Below are 14,726 nucleotides of genomic sequence, written 5' to 3'. Positions count from 1 at the left end.
CAGATGGGATATTCCAGAATTAAATTTAAGATTAAAATCAGGATAAATTTATACCGTTAAATTAATACAATATACATTTAATTTCAAATTTAATACTTATTCTATTTCAATTTATGTGATATAATTTGACTAAACACAAAGTTTAAGAAAGATTTTTTTTTTAGAGTTTGTGATCTAAAACAAGTCATAAATATTAGTGTGACTGTAAATCATTTCATTAAGTATAAAAAAAGAAGTTTTAAGTTATTCCCTCCGTTTATATTTATTTGTTCATTTTTAAATTTACATATCCCCTTAAGAATTAATAAATAAAGTATGTATTTTATTATAATATCCATATTAATTGATATATAGTGTTATTGAATTTGAAGAATGATTTTGAAATGAATAATTAATGTTAAAGGTAAAAGAAGAAAAATAAAGTTTGTCTTTTTTTGATATATTAAACGTAGACAAGTAAAAGTGAAAATTTATATTTATGAATCCCTCAGTCCGACCTCTATATATATATAACAGCCATTGCCACATGTCTCTTCTCCCTTCTTTCCCTTTCCCTCAAATCTGTACTATATACTTTTTTACACACTCTCTCTCTCTCTCTCACACACACAGAGAGTATGTACGTTCATATCCTAAAATCGATGTTTCCAGAATCAAATCCTCTAAATTCACCTAAACCCTAGCTAAATTATTCACGTAAATGCCCTTCCCTTGCTCCTAAATTAAACTGTTTTGAAAAAAAAAAAAAAAAAAAGAAGAAGAAGAAAGAAGTACCTCGTTTATATATCCGGGTCGGGTCGGGTCACCCGTTAAAATGTCGGAGGTGCGAATGAGGAGATACGGTGTTGGATACGCTTTAGCACCGAAAAAGCAAGCTAGTTTCATACAAGCTTCTCTAGTGAATCTGGCAAAGGAAAAAGGAATCGATTTAATCAAAATCGATACAGATAAGCCGTTAATTGATCAAGGACCGTTCGATTGTGTGCTTCATAAACTCTACGGTGAGGATTGGCAACGTCAATTAAATGAATACGGTACCAAAAACCCTGAAACCCTTATTATCGATTCGATCGAAGCAATTGAACGTTTACATAACAGGATTTCAATGCTTCAGGTTGTAACCGAGCTGGAAATCGAGGCTCAAACGGCGTCGTTTGGAATACCTAAGCAAACGGTAATTTACGACGCGAAAATGGTGTCGAATTTATGTCTTGAAAATGAAGGTTTGAGATTTCCTGTGATTGCGAAACCGTTAGTAGCTGATGGTAGTGCGAAATCGCATAAAATGTTGCTTGTGTTTAATAAAGATGGTTTGAGGAAATTGAAACCACCTATTGTGTTACAAGAGTTTGTTAATCACGGGGCTGTGATTTTTAAGGTTTATGTTGTTGGTGATTATGTGAAATGTGTTAAAAGGAAGTCGTTACCCGATGTGAATGAGGATAGTTTAGGGGGATTGGATAGTTACTTGTCGTTTTCGCAAGTTTCGAATTTGAATACTTGTGAAAAGAAAGATGATAAATACTATAAGTTGATGAACTTGGAAGATGTAGAATTGCCCCCTTTGAGTTTTCTTGCTGATATAGCTAGAGGAATTGGGCGTGCGACAAAATTGCATCTTTTTAACTTTGATGTGATTAGGGATAATAGAGTTGGAAATAGGTATCTTGTCATTGATATTAACTATTTCCCTGGGTACGCAAAGATGCCGAATTATGAGAGGGTGTTAACCGACTTTTTTTGGGATGTATTGAATCGGAATGATAAGGGGTTGGAGAGTTTAAAGAAGGTTAATTGCGAAAAGGAAGTTAGGGTTTTGATCGGGAATAACGGGTGTGGTGAGGATGAAGGAGCATTGCCTGTTTCACCTCTGAAGATGGAAGAAAACGAGAAACCTATTCAGGTGTGAAATGTGAAGTGCGGAACTCAAACTGGTATTTTGGTTTAAACCAAGGTGCAGGGACTTATTTTAGGTAGGGAGTTGGTATAGCAGTGAATAAGTAGGTTCTTTACTTTGATATGTCTTCTATGAAAGCATTAGATGGTAATCTTTGTTCAACTTGTATATTCTATCTTTGCAGTAAGATAGGTACTTTTGCAGATACTCTTTATCAGGAAAACTAAGTTTTTCCTTCAAGGCAATTGTAATTCCTGGCTCAAAATATCTTAATGTGCGCCTTTGACAACTTTGATAAATGAATTTTGCTGTTTTCTCGATGGTTATTCTTTTAAGTATTTTCCCCATTATGCTGCTATATAGGGTAGTCTTATTGCAGATGAAGTGTGCATTTTGAGATGATGCCACTTACTGTTTATGTTATTTATTCTTATAAGAGGAACCGGATTCCTGAGAGATTTATCTTTTTGGCATCAGCATGATGGATATTTTATTTGATTGTCTCTCGTGTGGAAGTTTCTATGAGATTGTCTCTACAGGAATATTCCTTTTCTGAACCATAGTTCAAATCTTAATTTGGTAGCTTTATGACTAGCTAGTGTTGAATATCAGTATCTTTTCTTAATAAGGTAAATAATTTTATTAATGTCAGGAAAGTCAGCTGATTGTATCTTACGCTATATACTCTTGTCAGCGGCAAATTTAGTTCATCATGACCCACTAGGAAACCCCTTTTTGCATGTTTTTTTTTTTGATTAAGCACCGGGTGTCCGGGTCTCTTTGAGCCCCGACTAATCCCGGGGGTGCACAGGCCCTCGGCAAGGAGTTTCCCGCAAGTGCACCACGGGTAATTCAGGGTTTTACCCCAGTCCGATGGCCCTCGGAAATTGTTTGCACCCAGTGGGTTTCGAACTTGAGACCTTGAAAGGGAGCACCCCAAGGCTCAAGCCAATTACCACCAGGCCAACCCCTGAGGGTTCCTTTTTGCATGTTTTATGTTCACATAATGTGGGTAAATCACTAAATCTTTTAACTAGATTCGCTAATAGGTAAGGCTCGGCATGCACTAATGTAAATGTTTATTTTTAGTTTAGTTTTTACTACATCTTATCCATTTGACACTTGACAGTAGAAGCTGAATTCTCTTGCTGCTCTAGGGTTAATTTCTGCACTTCTGCTATTTAGGCACCATGATCACGACTCGTCTGAAGAACATAAAACTATTAGCATTGACTTTTTTTTTTTTTTTTTTATCCTAATAATTTGCCGCCGAGTTGTTTGTGTTAAGGAGCCATTATTCAATAGATTGCATTAGTTGGCGGGCTTTTTGAAGATTGCTTAGTGAGCGCGAGTTTTACAATATTAGGATATTAATTCTGCATGAAATTTATTCTTGTGATGCACGGTTGTAAGACTGACAAGGTTACATGGTGGTGAATATTGGGCATCTAACATCCAACATATCTACAAGATGAGTGTCATAGAAATGTGGATGTTAAGATGGTTGTGCAGCATATAAGATCAGATTACATCTAACAAAAGGTGCAAGTAGCACATATAGAAGATAAAGTCGAGAGAGACTGTCTTTTGAGACAGTTTGGTCATGTACGTTGACCTCCCTAGGCAGTAGGTGACTATGGTGATTGTAGGTGTTAAAAAGGAGATAAGGTAGACCTTAACATTACATGGAAGGAAATTGTCATAAAATATGTTTAATCTCTTGAAATCCATATAGAGTTAACGAAAAATAGGTAATAATGGAAGAAAAAGGTCCTTAAGGTGATACCAATTAATTGGGATGAAGGTTTAACCATGTTGGTACATTACTTTAGGTTCATTATTTGAAATGTCTTTTGTGTAGTCCAATGTCACTGAGCTTTCCCTTCTTTGCATCAAAGGTGAGACTTGGGGAAAATGGAGTGAGGAAGTACTAGGGCTTGCCCACTTTCAGACTAGGAGGAGAAAGAACTTGAAGCTCTTAAGCTGGGGCTACTCTCCTCCATTGAGAAGGGAATCAACTTTGCTAGAGAGAACTAAAAACAAAATTATGATCCAGTTTTCCGGAGTGACAGTTTTGGACCCATGTGAGCAATTATGTCGGATCTTTTGCGAGTTTCTTGCAGCCAGAGGCATAGATTAGATCCTAAACGGAATCAACTTTATATATGCACAGACATTTCTAGAAGTAATGATTGGCAAACTTATGATGATGCATTTGCCTAGTATAGGGGTTTTATTCTCGGGTAGGAGCATCTTCCAACTGTGGTTAGGAGCAGTCAGTTGATGTGAGGTGAAGAATGTTCATGACCAAAGGTTTGAAATGAGTCTTTATCTTCTAGATATTTGTATGCCAGTAGAGAATGTAGATAACTTCTGGTGCTAAGAAGTTCCCCTGTGCGCACCCGAAGGGTAGCGGCTGCAGGTTCCCATGTCATCAAAAAAAAAAAAAAAAAATGTAGATAACTTCTGGTGCTAAGAACTTAAACTTCTTAATACTGCATTGAGACGGGCAGTGGCAGACCTACACTTGGGGATATGGGTGCTTCAGCACCCATTGACTTTGGCCAAATCACTATGTGTATGCATAGATAATACTTAAAAGGTCTATAATGTGGCCATGAGCACCCAGTATAAATGTGAAATTTATACTAAAATTATTTAAGCACCCATGACCTGTAAATTATTTAAGCACCCATGACCTGTAAATCCTGGATCCGCCACTGGACGGGTCTAAATGGAGTGACGTGAACAATTCGGATTAATATAGTCGACCCAACTAGCTAGGGGTTGAGTCATAGTTATTGTGGTTGCTGTATTATGTATCAAGTTCTTAGTGGTTTAGATGAGAGTTGCCACTTACAAATAGGGAATTTTTGTCTTCAGATCATCAGTATCTTGTGATTTTGAGCTATGTTACATCTTACATTGATATTTTTACTTTGATGTAAAGGCTTGTATTGGTTAATATTTTAGACTAAAAGCTTTAGTCTTGTATCAGAATGTTGCATGAATTGTCCTGCTGACTTGTTTATTTGAAGTTTTAGTCAGATACATGATATTTTGCGCTACATATCAGGATCAGGACCCCAAAAAAGCAAATGTGAGTTATGATTTATTAATTAGATATTTTAGAGCTTAATATCTTACACTGATGGAAAGTTAGTCAATATGACATGCATTATTTAGTGTGATTTGCCATGAGAAACTTGTGGTAGTTCTTTGATTTAACTTTTATGTGTTTTGTTCTTATTTGGATAGTAAAATAAATGCTAGCATTGTTATGTAGATTGTTGCATCTTTTTCATTTATCATTGCATTTTCATGTTTAGTTGCACCTGTGCCAGGTTCGGATGGTATAACTTAGTTGCTTGACTTCAAATACATAAGGATGATACGAGTTCACATGAGTTGCATGGATCATATTGGCAGTAACCCGAGTGCTGACAACTAATCAGGTGTAAGTACGAGAATGTTTGCTGCGCCAGTACCTTTAATCGTCTCCTTTCCTCATTCCAGTGTACCGTCCCATCTCCTCATGCATTGCATGCATCTGTGTAGTATCATAATCTTGCACTATGTTTGTGATTTGTTTCGGTGCAAATAGTTTTCCTGAAATATCCGTAACATGTAAAAATTAAACAGGTTGTGTTGTAGTGGTGGCTTGGAGGATTCGTTATTGGAAATTTTGTTAAGTTGGTACACCCCATTAAACCAAATAACAACTTGGAATTAGGTTGCTGATTTTGTCCCGCAGCTTGGCCTCAAAGAGTGAGGATCGTTTGACTTGCTCTATGTATATTACTGGAAAGTTAAAGTAGCAAGTGCTGGACTAAGGACCTATGTGTGGTGTCAATGTCCATCAACTTTTTTGTATTGTCATTTTGGCTATTGCAAAAAGTTTCAGGTTGAAGGGTTAAAAAATTGCTTTAATTAATAACACTGATGCAAAACCTTTTAAGAAGTTCAAGTCTCGAACCCAAGTTTGGTAATGCATTTGTCCTTTCAGTTTTAGCAACAAGTGCCTTTAGTTGATAATCAGCTTTCTTCCTGGGCTAACTTGTAAAGTATATGTTTCGGAAGTTCAGGTTCTCCTTTTAGGAATAATTTTGTAAAGTATAGCTAGTAGGATACTGAATAAAGTCATGTCACGGAGTAAAGAAAAGATAACAAGAATGCTTGTCTAAAAAGGAACGAGTAAAAGTGAAAATACTCTTAACAGTGCATGGGAGACCATGTTAGGTTAGGTTCGGTTCAGTTTCTTGATTCTGTCGTTTTCTGCATTGTGATTTGAATTGTTGAAGTTCCAACTATTGTTATGGCGAGTAGATGAAGCCCGAAAAGGAGCGGATTTGACGTGTTGACATCCTATTATTGGTTGAAAGGCTGTCTTGAGCCATAGATGTAATGAGTGGAAATATATAATAATAGGTAGGTTTTTACTCACCTTCAAATCGTGATGAAAAACAAACAGATCTGGACTTTCACCAACCATCTAAAATAGCTGCCTAGTAAACTATGAAGTAACTTGTTACGGAGTCCTGACTTTCCTGATATCTTTCTTTATCTGCATGCTTTGACATGTAGTATCATTCCTGGTGTCTGCACCTTATTTTGCCTACCAGAAAGCTTTGGGATGAGGCAGTGTTGGTAAAGATTTCTTCTTTTTTCCTTTTTCTTCTGGTCATTTCGCCATGGTTCATCCACCAGAGCTGGTAAGGATTTGAATGTTATCTCTGGACCTTTTTCTTGCTGTGAAAGCAAACCAAATTGAACATTTTTGTGTGCTCTGCCGTAGTCAACTTATTTGTTGCGTGTTACAGGATATACTTGTGTTACGACATTGAATATGAGTATCTTGTTATTTTTATGCCCTTGTGCATTTCCACTTGCGGAAAGCAGTATGCTTAAGGTTGTGCAACAATGAATTGTCGACTCAAAAAACATGCAATGAGGTTTTAGGCACTGTGCTTGCATCTTTGGGTTTAAAAGAAGCTGGAACTGTTAAGGAACGCTAACCTCTTAAACTGCAAAAACTTACCCGCACCGGAGTGTTTACACTTAGCCAATACATGCGTGCCATGTTTTTACCCTCTTAAACCCTCTGCAAGCCCATTCGTTACAACAGATTGTAATTTGTTAATTTGAATGTGGAGTTCATGATTTAGGCTTTGTGTTTTAGTACATTATTTGGATGATCTTTTTGGGATTGCTTTTCTTGAAGCTTGACATGTCTTGGATTGGTATGATTGCGTTAAGAGTTCACAAGAATACTTGAATCAGATTATCACAATTAGTGGAAAATGTTTGTTTGTCAATGGATTTATTTACATTTTCTATCCTCCATCTAACTAATGTATTTAAACCCATGACCAGACTTTGTGATGAACTGTCTATTCCTAGTAGTTTTGAATTGAACTGAAACCAACACACATGTATGGAGACTCCAAATCATTTGAACAATTCATGATTTTATTCAGAAATAAATATAAGAAAAAACAAAAAAAAAGGAAATTGACGGCTGTGGGATTTGAACCCACGCCCTTTCGGACCAGAGCCTAAATCTGGCGCCTTAGACCACTCGGCCAAACCGTCAATGATATTTGATGAATCACATTTAAACTAATAATAGAAGAAGTTACTTAAGGCCAAAATATCGAGCTCAATTGGTTAGAGTACATAATGGACATCATTTGATAACGGTTGTGTTTAAACAAAAAAATTGACTGGAGAGGTGAGTGATAAATTTTATCTTGTACAACATACAACGTGGATGATCAAAGGGAAATTGATCAAAAGCATGTTGTATGTTGAAATTATACTTATTCTCTTAGCCGCCACTGCCCTTTAGGACAAGATTTAAAAGGAGAACTAAGAAACATGCTAAATATAATATTCTAAAACAACTTGGCAGTAAGTAAGAACTAGGTTACTGCTTTTCATATATTAGAGAATAAAAGTCAGTCACATACATTCTTTTCTTTTGAGTTAAAAAGAATGAATTTGCCCTCGGTCTTTGTTCATCGCGTATACACCCCCCCACCAACAAAAAAAACAACCAAACCCATTCGAAGAAATTGTACGTTCAAATGGTTTGGTCTTTAAATTCTACCTTTCAAATGGACTGGTCTTTAGTTTTTGCCCTTCAAAATTGAACTTATGCCTAGCGAGGTATAAGCTAGGCATAAGTTCTTTAAGGTTTCAAAGTCATAACTTGAAAGATAGTATGATGCGAAATTATGAATTTATGTCTCATGAAAAAGTTATTTTTATTGAGGGACACAAATGAAACCAGCACAAAATAGGGACCATTCCTGGTCCAAAAATTTGAAACTAGCCCAAGTAGTCCATGTAGTACTTGACTTTGGGCCTGTATTGTTGGGCCTCATTTCTGGATTTACGTACAAATCTGACACTGTTAGCTCGCTGGCTTTACAAAGTTTCAAAAACACCGAGAATGTGTTTGGTATGATGGAAATTTTTTTCATGAAAAATAAGTGAGTTCCTTACTTTTTTCTAGTGTTTGGTATGTATACAAAAAGTTATTATCCCAAGAGCATTTATATGCAATCTGGACAAACACTACGAGGCTAGGATGTGGTGGGGAGTGGCAGTTTGGGGTGGGATAGTCAAGGGTGGGGTTGGGGGCCGTTGGGAGATGGTGAGGAGACAATGAGCTTGTAAGGCCACTTATGAAACTTGTTTTTCCTACTCCCACTAGAAAAGTCATTTTTGTTACTCTTAAAGAACATGTTTTCCCAAAAAAAGTGTTTTTCAAAATATCTTACTAACCAAATATGAGAAAACTGAAAAATAATTTTCAGAAAATGTTTTTCTTCATACCAAACATACACCTAGTCGTAATAGTTTGTAGCCGTTATGTACGCTGTACGCAGTGTCTAATAAGTACACATATTGATTAGACACATCTTATAGATCGATTACACATTGCATACTGACTTAAAGTTATAGAAATAAAAGGAATAATCTAGAGACCTCCTTACAGGTTTGGCTTCGTAATCTGTGCCTTTCATGAAATTTATGATATTATGCCACCCTTCTCTGATTTATTTATGATAATTTCTTTTTTGTTTTCTGCAAAATGTGGCGCAGCTTTTTTTATTTTTCTGCCAGAAGGGTTCTTATCAGATGAAATAGGTAAATGACCACACGGTGAAATAAAATTTTATGGCCATTAGGCAGTAAGATGGACCCACCGGCCAAATGTGAAAAAATCCCTCTTAAAAATGCTTTTTATTATGAGTATGTTTGTCCATTAAGCTACTTAGCCATTAAGTTACTTAGCCATTAAACTACTTATTTTCCTCTATAAATAGAGGCCATATGTAGAATTGAAAGAAGGAGAATATAATCTGATATCTCTCTACATATTCTCTCTACATATTTCTTCCGTGTATTTACTTTATATTTTTCATTTTATAACACGTTATCAGCACGAGACTCTGTCATCTCGAGCAAATACTTCAAAAAGTCTCAAAGGTATTGACTTTCTATTTCCCTTTACTAATGGCAAATCTTACTAAATGTGAATTTGTAGCCTTAGATATATCCGGCAATAGCTATATGTCTTGGATTCTTGATGCCGAGATTCACCTTAATGCGATGGGTCTGGAAGACACCATCAAAGATAAAAATGAGGCATCACACCAAAATCGTGCTAAGGCAATGATATTCCTCCGCCGTCATGTTGATGAGAATTTGAAAATGGAATATCTCACGGTTAAAGATCCTCTTACGCTGTGGAATGATCTGAAAGATAGATATGATCACCTGAAGATGGTCATACTTCCACAAGCACGTTTTGATTGGCTCCATTTAAGGTTCCAAGATTTTAAATCTGTTAAGGCATATAATTCTGCAATGTTTAAAATTATTTCTCAATTGAAATTATGTGGTGAAAATATTACTGATAATGATATGCTGGAGAAAACATTCTCTACTTTTCCTGCCTCGAGTATGCTCCTGCAGCAGCAATATCGAGAGATGAAGTTCAAGAAATATGATGATCTAATCTCACATCTTCTGGTGGCTGAACAACATAATGAATTATTAATAAAAAATCATGAAAGCCGACCCACTGGTACTGCCCCATTCCCTGAAGTGAATGAGGCAAATTTTCGCCATTCTAGGCGTGGAAGAGGTCGTGGCCCCAGTCGTGGTCATGGTCGTGGTCGAGGAAGGAACTTTAATCATGATTCTCGTCTTGCACCAAATAATACCCTTCACCACCAGCAGTGTAAAAGGAAGGATGAAAAGCATGAAGTTGTGCAAAAGAAAAATTCAGAAAATAAATGCTTCCGATGTGGAGGAAAAGGGCACTGGTCACGTACCTGTCGTACGCCAAAGCACCTAGTTGAGCTATATCAAGCCTCCCTCAAAAAGGCAGAAAATGATGCCGAAGCAAATTTTATTTCTGAAGATAATGTTGAGCCCATGCATCTAGATGTGACAGATTTCTTTGAACTCCCTGAAGGGAAAATAGATCATCTGATCGGTGATGGATCTGTATTAACTTAGATATTTCATACATGTCGTTTGTATTAGCTAATGTGGTTATGTTTCCATAGTAATAGATGAAATAAAGTGTGTGTAATACTTTGTCTAATCATAATATCTACTTCGATGTTTACTTTGCCTATTCTTTCGTTTTGAAGAATATATGGAAAATCCTCAAATATTATTTGGATCAATGACCAATCATGAAGATATTTGTGTGATTGATAGTGGAACAACGCATGCTATATTCAAAGATGAGAAATACTTTTCTTACTTGCGTAGAAAAAGGGGAAATATTAATACAATTTCTGGCAATTCGAAATTAATTGAAGGCTCCGGAAGAGCTACTATATTTTTACCTAAAGGGACGAAACTTGTTATAGAAGATGCATTATTCTCTTCTAGATCCCCAAGAAACTTGTTGAGTTTCAAAGATATCCGCCGTAATGGGTATCATGTCGAGACATTAAATGAAACAAATGATGAATATCTCATTATGACAAAGAATGTCTCCGGCCAGAAATATGTTTTGGAGAAATTACCAACTTTGTCTTCTGGCCTGTACTATGCAGAAATTAGTACAATTGAAGCGCACTCAATCGTAAACCAGAAGTTTAACGATTCAGGAACTTTTGTGCTTTGGCATGACTGAATGGGTCATCCTGGATCAATAATGATGAGACGAATTATTGAAAATTCAAATGGGCATCCACTTAAGAACCTGAAGATTCTTGAAAGTAGTGAATTTTCATGTGTCGCTTGTCATCAGGGAAAATTGATAACCAAGCCATCATCAATGAAAGTTGACATTGAATCCCCTGCTTTTCTAGATCGTATACATGGGGATATATGTGGACCTATTCACCCATCTTGTGGGTCATTCAGATATTTTATGGTTCTAATAGATGCGTCTTCGAGATGGTCTCATGTGTGCCTCATATCGTCTCGCAACCTAGCGTTTGCGAAATTATTGGCACAAATAATACGCTTAACGGCACAGTTCCCAGATTATCCTATAAAGGCTATACGTCTTGATAATGCTGGAGAATTTACATCCCAAGCTTTTGATGATTATTGTTTATCAGTTGGGATAAAGGTTGAACATCCTGTAGCACATGTTCATACCCAAATGGCCTTGCTGAGTCATTTATTAAGCGTGTTCAATTGATAGCAAGACCATTACTTATGAAAACACGGTTGCCTACAACCGTCTGGGGTCATGCTATCTTACATGCAACATCTCTTATTCGTCTCAGACCGACTCATTATAATAAATACTCCCCGTCACAATTAGTATTTGGTCATGAACCAAATATTTCTCATCTCCGAATCTTTGGTTGTGCCGTATATGTGCCTGTAGCACCACCACAGCGCACTAAGATGGGCCCCCAAAGAAGGTTAGGAATATATGTTGGGTTTGAATCACCCTCCATTATTCGCTATCTTGAGCCATTGACGGGAGATTTATTCACTGCCCGATTTGCAGATTGTCGATTTGATGAAACAAATTTTCCCCAATTAGGGGGAGAGAGAAAAGAAATCAAAAGAGAAATTGCGTGGAGAGTTCCATCACTATCTTATTTTGATCCACGTACCCCTATATGTGAGCAGGAGATCCAGAAGATCACCCACTTACAGAAAATAGCAAATCAAATGCCAGATGGATTTACTGATTTGAAAAGAATAACTAAGTTGCATATCCCTGCAGAGAATGTGCCTATTCGAATTGATGTTCCAAAGGGACAATCTACTAGTGTCATAGCCTCTGAATCTCATCCACGCCTGAAGCGTGGTAGGCCATTGGGCTCCAAGGATAAAAATCCTAGAAAAAGAAATACAAACAATGATCAGAATGACACTATCAAAGGATCTTATGAAGAGATACAAGATCTGATTAATTCTGATATTCCTGAAGAAATCAGCAAACCCGAGACTCTAGTGAGTAAAGAACTATCATTAAGTTTTACTGGTGATGAGGGCAACTTGAATCGTTCGAAAATTGTGGTGAATAGTGTTTTTGCATATAATGTTGCACTAAATATTATGAAAGGCAGTGAGGATCAGGAACCTCAATCTGTCGAAGAATGTCGACGAAGATATGATTGGCCAAAATGGCAAGAAGCAATTCAATCAGAATTGAATTCACTTGCTAAACGTGAGGTTTTTGGACCTGTATTCCAAACGCCTAATGGTGTAAAACCAGTTGATCACAAATGGGTTTTTGTACGGAAAAGAAATGAGAGAAATGAAATTGTGCGATACAAAGCACGCCTTGTTGCACAAGGATTCTCTCAAAGACCCGACGTCGACTATGAAGAAACATATTCACCAGTTATGGATGCTATAACATTTCGATACCTCATGGGTTTAGCTGTCTATGAAACCCTTGAAATACATCTGATGGATGTGGTTACAGCTTATCTTTATGGCTCACTTGATAATGAAATTTATATGAAAATTCCTGAAGGATATAAAATGCCTGAAGCATTTGGTTTAAAGTCTCGAGAAATGTATTCAATCAGATTACAAAGATCATTATATGGTTTAAAACAATCAGGGCGCATGTGGTATAATCGCCTAAGTGAGTACTTGATAAATGAAGGATATATAAATGATGCCATTTGTCCATGTGTTTTTATTAAGAAAACAAAATCAGGGTTCATTATACTAGCTGTTTATGTTGATGACATAAATCTCATTGGAACTCCAGAAGAGCTCCAAAAGGTGATTGAATATTTGAAGGAAGGATTTGAGATGAAAGATCTCGGAAAGATAAAACTCTGTCTTGGTCTGCAAATTGAACATTTCGCAAAAGGGATCTTTATCCATCAATCTGCCTATACTGAGAAAGTTTTAAAACGATTTTACATGGACGATGCGCATCCTTTAAGTACTCCAATGGTTGTTCGCTCACTTGAAGTGAGTAAAGATCCGTTCCGACCTCAAGAAGAGAATGAAGAGCTTCTTGGTCCTGAAGTACCATATCTTAGTGCAATTGGTGCACTTATGTATCTTGCTAACGCTACAAGACCTGACATAGCGTTCTCTGTTAATTTGCTAGCAAGATATAGCTCTTCTCCTACACGAAGACATTGGAACGGAGTTAAGCATATATTGCGATATCTGAAGGGAACTAGCGATATGGGTCTGTTTTATACTAATAAAGGTAGTACAGATCTTATTGGTTATGCAGATGCAGGTTATTTATCTGATCCACATAATGCTCGATCTCAAACAGGCTATCTGTTTACATGCGGAGGTACTGCTATATCATGGCGATCGACAAAGCAGTCCATTGTTGCTACTTCTTCAAATCATGCTGAGATAATCGCTATTCATGAAGCAAGTAGAGAATGTGTGTGGTTGAGATAAGTGATACATTTCATCAGAGAAAGATGTGGCTTGAAGTGTGATACAAAAATACCCACAGTATTATATGAAGATAATGCTGCATGCATAGCTCAATTAAAAGGAGGTTTTATAAAAGGGGATAGAACGAAGCACATTTCACCAAAGTTATTTTTCACACATGATCTCCAGAAGAATGGTGATATTGATGTGCAACAAATCCGTTCATGTGACAATCCTGCAGATTTGTTCACCAAATCTTTACCAACTTCAACTCTTGAGAAGATGATATTCAAGATTGGAATGCGAAGGCTCCGACATCTGAATCTTGGTCTTCGTCAGGGGGAGTGAAATACGCGTTGTACTCTTTTTTCCTTAACCAAGTTTTGTCCCATTGGGTTTTCTTGGTAAGGTTTTTAATGAGGCAGCTCTCAAAGCGTATTACTAGATATGTGCACTCTTTTTCCTTCATTAGGACTTTTTCCCACAGGGTTTTTCCTAATAAGGTTTTAACGAGGCACATCATCTAATTAATGGACATCCAAGGGGGAGTATTATGAGTATGTTTGTCCATTAAGCTACTTAGCCATTAAGTTACTTAGCCATTAAGCTACTTATTTTCCTCTATAAATAGAGGCCATATGTAGAATTGAAAGAAAGAGAATATAATCTGATATCTCTCTACATATTCTCTCTACATATTTTTTCCGTGTATTTATTTTATAGTTTTCATTTTATAACACTTTTCTATTTCTTGTTGCTTTTTCTCATATGCCCTTCAATTTTCGGTGTTATACTTTTTCTCTATTCATCCTTTCTGAGATTTGACAGTCGGTCATTACAACTTGTTAAACTTAATTTATTTGACTAGTTAACGATGGATGAGGAGAGTATTACTTGTGCGTTTTATTAAACTCTTGGCTTTGTAGTCAACAAATAGTTGTTAATTAGTACTAGTAGATGTTCA

General features: G+C 36.6%; 1 protein-coding gene and 1 non-coding gene across 2 annotated transcripts; one reads left to right on the top strand and one right to left on the bottom strand.

The window, feature by feature from the left end:
* Positions 1–522: 522 nt before the first annotated feature.
* Positions 523–2,217, top strand: LOC132635314 (inositol-tetrakisphosphate 1-kinase 1-like). The gene has a single exon (XM_060351643.1). It carries the CDS (start codon positions 815–817, stop codon positions 1,907–1,909), a length of 1,095 nt encoding a protein of 364 aa, XP_060207626.1. The 5' UTR covers positions 523–814; the 3' UTR covers positions 1,910–2,217.
* Positions 2,218–7,409: 5,192 nt separating this feature from the next.
* TRNAL-UAG (transfer RNA leucine (anticodon UAG)) lies at positions 7,410–7,489 on the bottom strand. The gene has a single exon. It is a non-coding gene; the product is annotated as a tRNA-Leu (tRNA).
* Positions 7,490–14,726: the final 7,237 nt, after the last annotated feature.

The sequence above is a fragment of the Lycium barbarum genome, chromosome 4 (assembly GCF_019175385.1).
Source record: "Lycium barbarum isolate Lr01 chromosome 4, ASM1917538v2, whole genome shotgun sequence".
NCBI lineage: Eukaryota > Viridiplantae > Streptophyta > Magnoliopsida > Solanales > Solanaceae > Lycium > Lycium barbarum.
The sequence above is the reverse complement of the archived record's forward strand: the minus strand, read 5'-3'. Positions and strand labels throughout refer to the sequence as shown.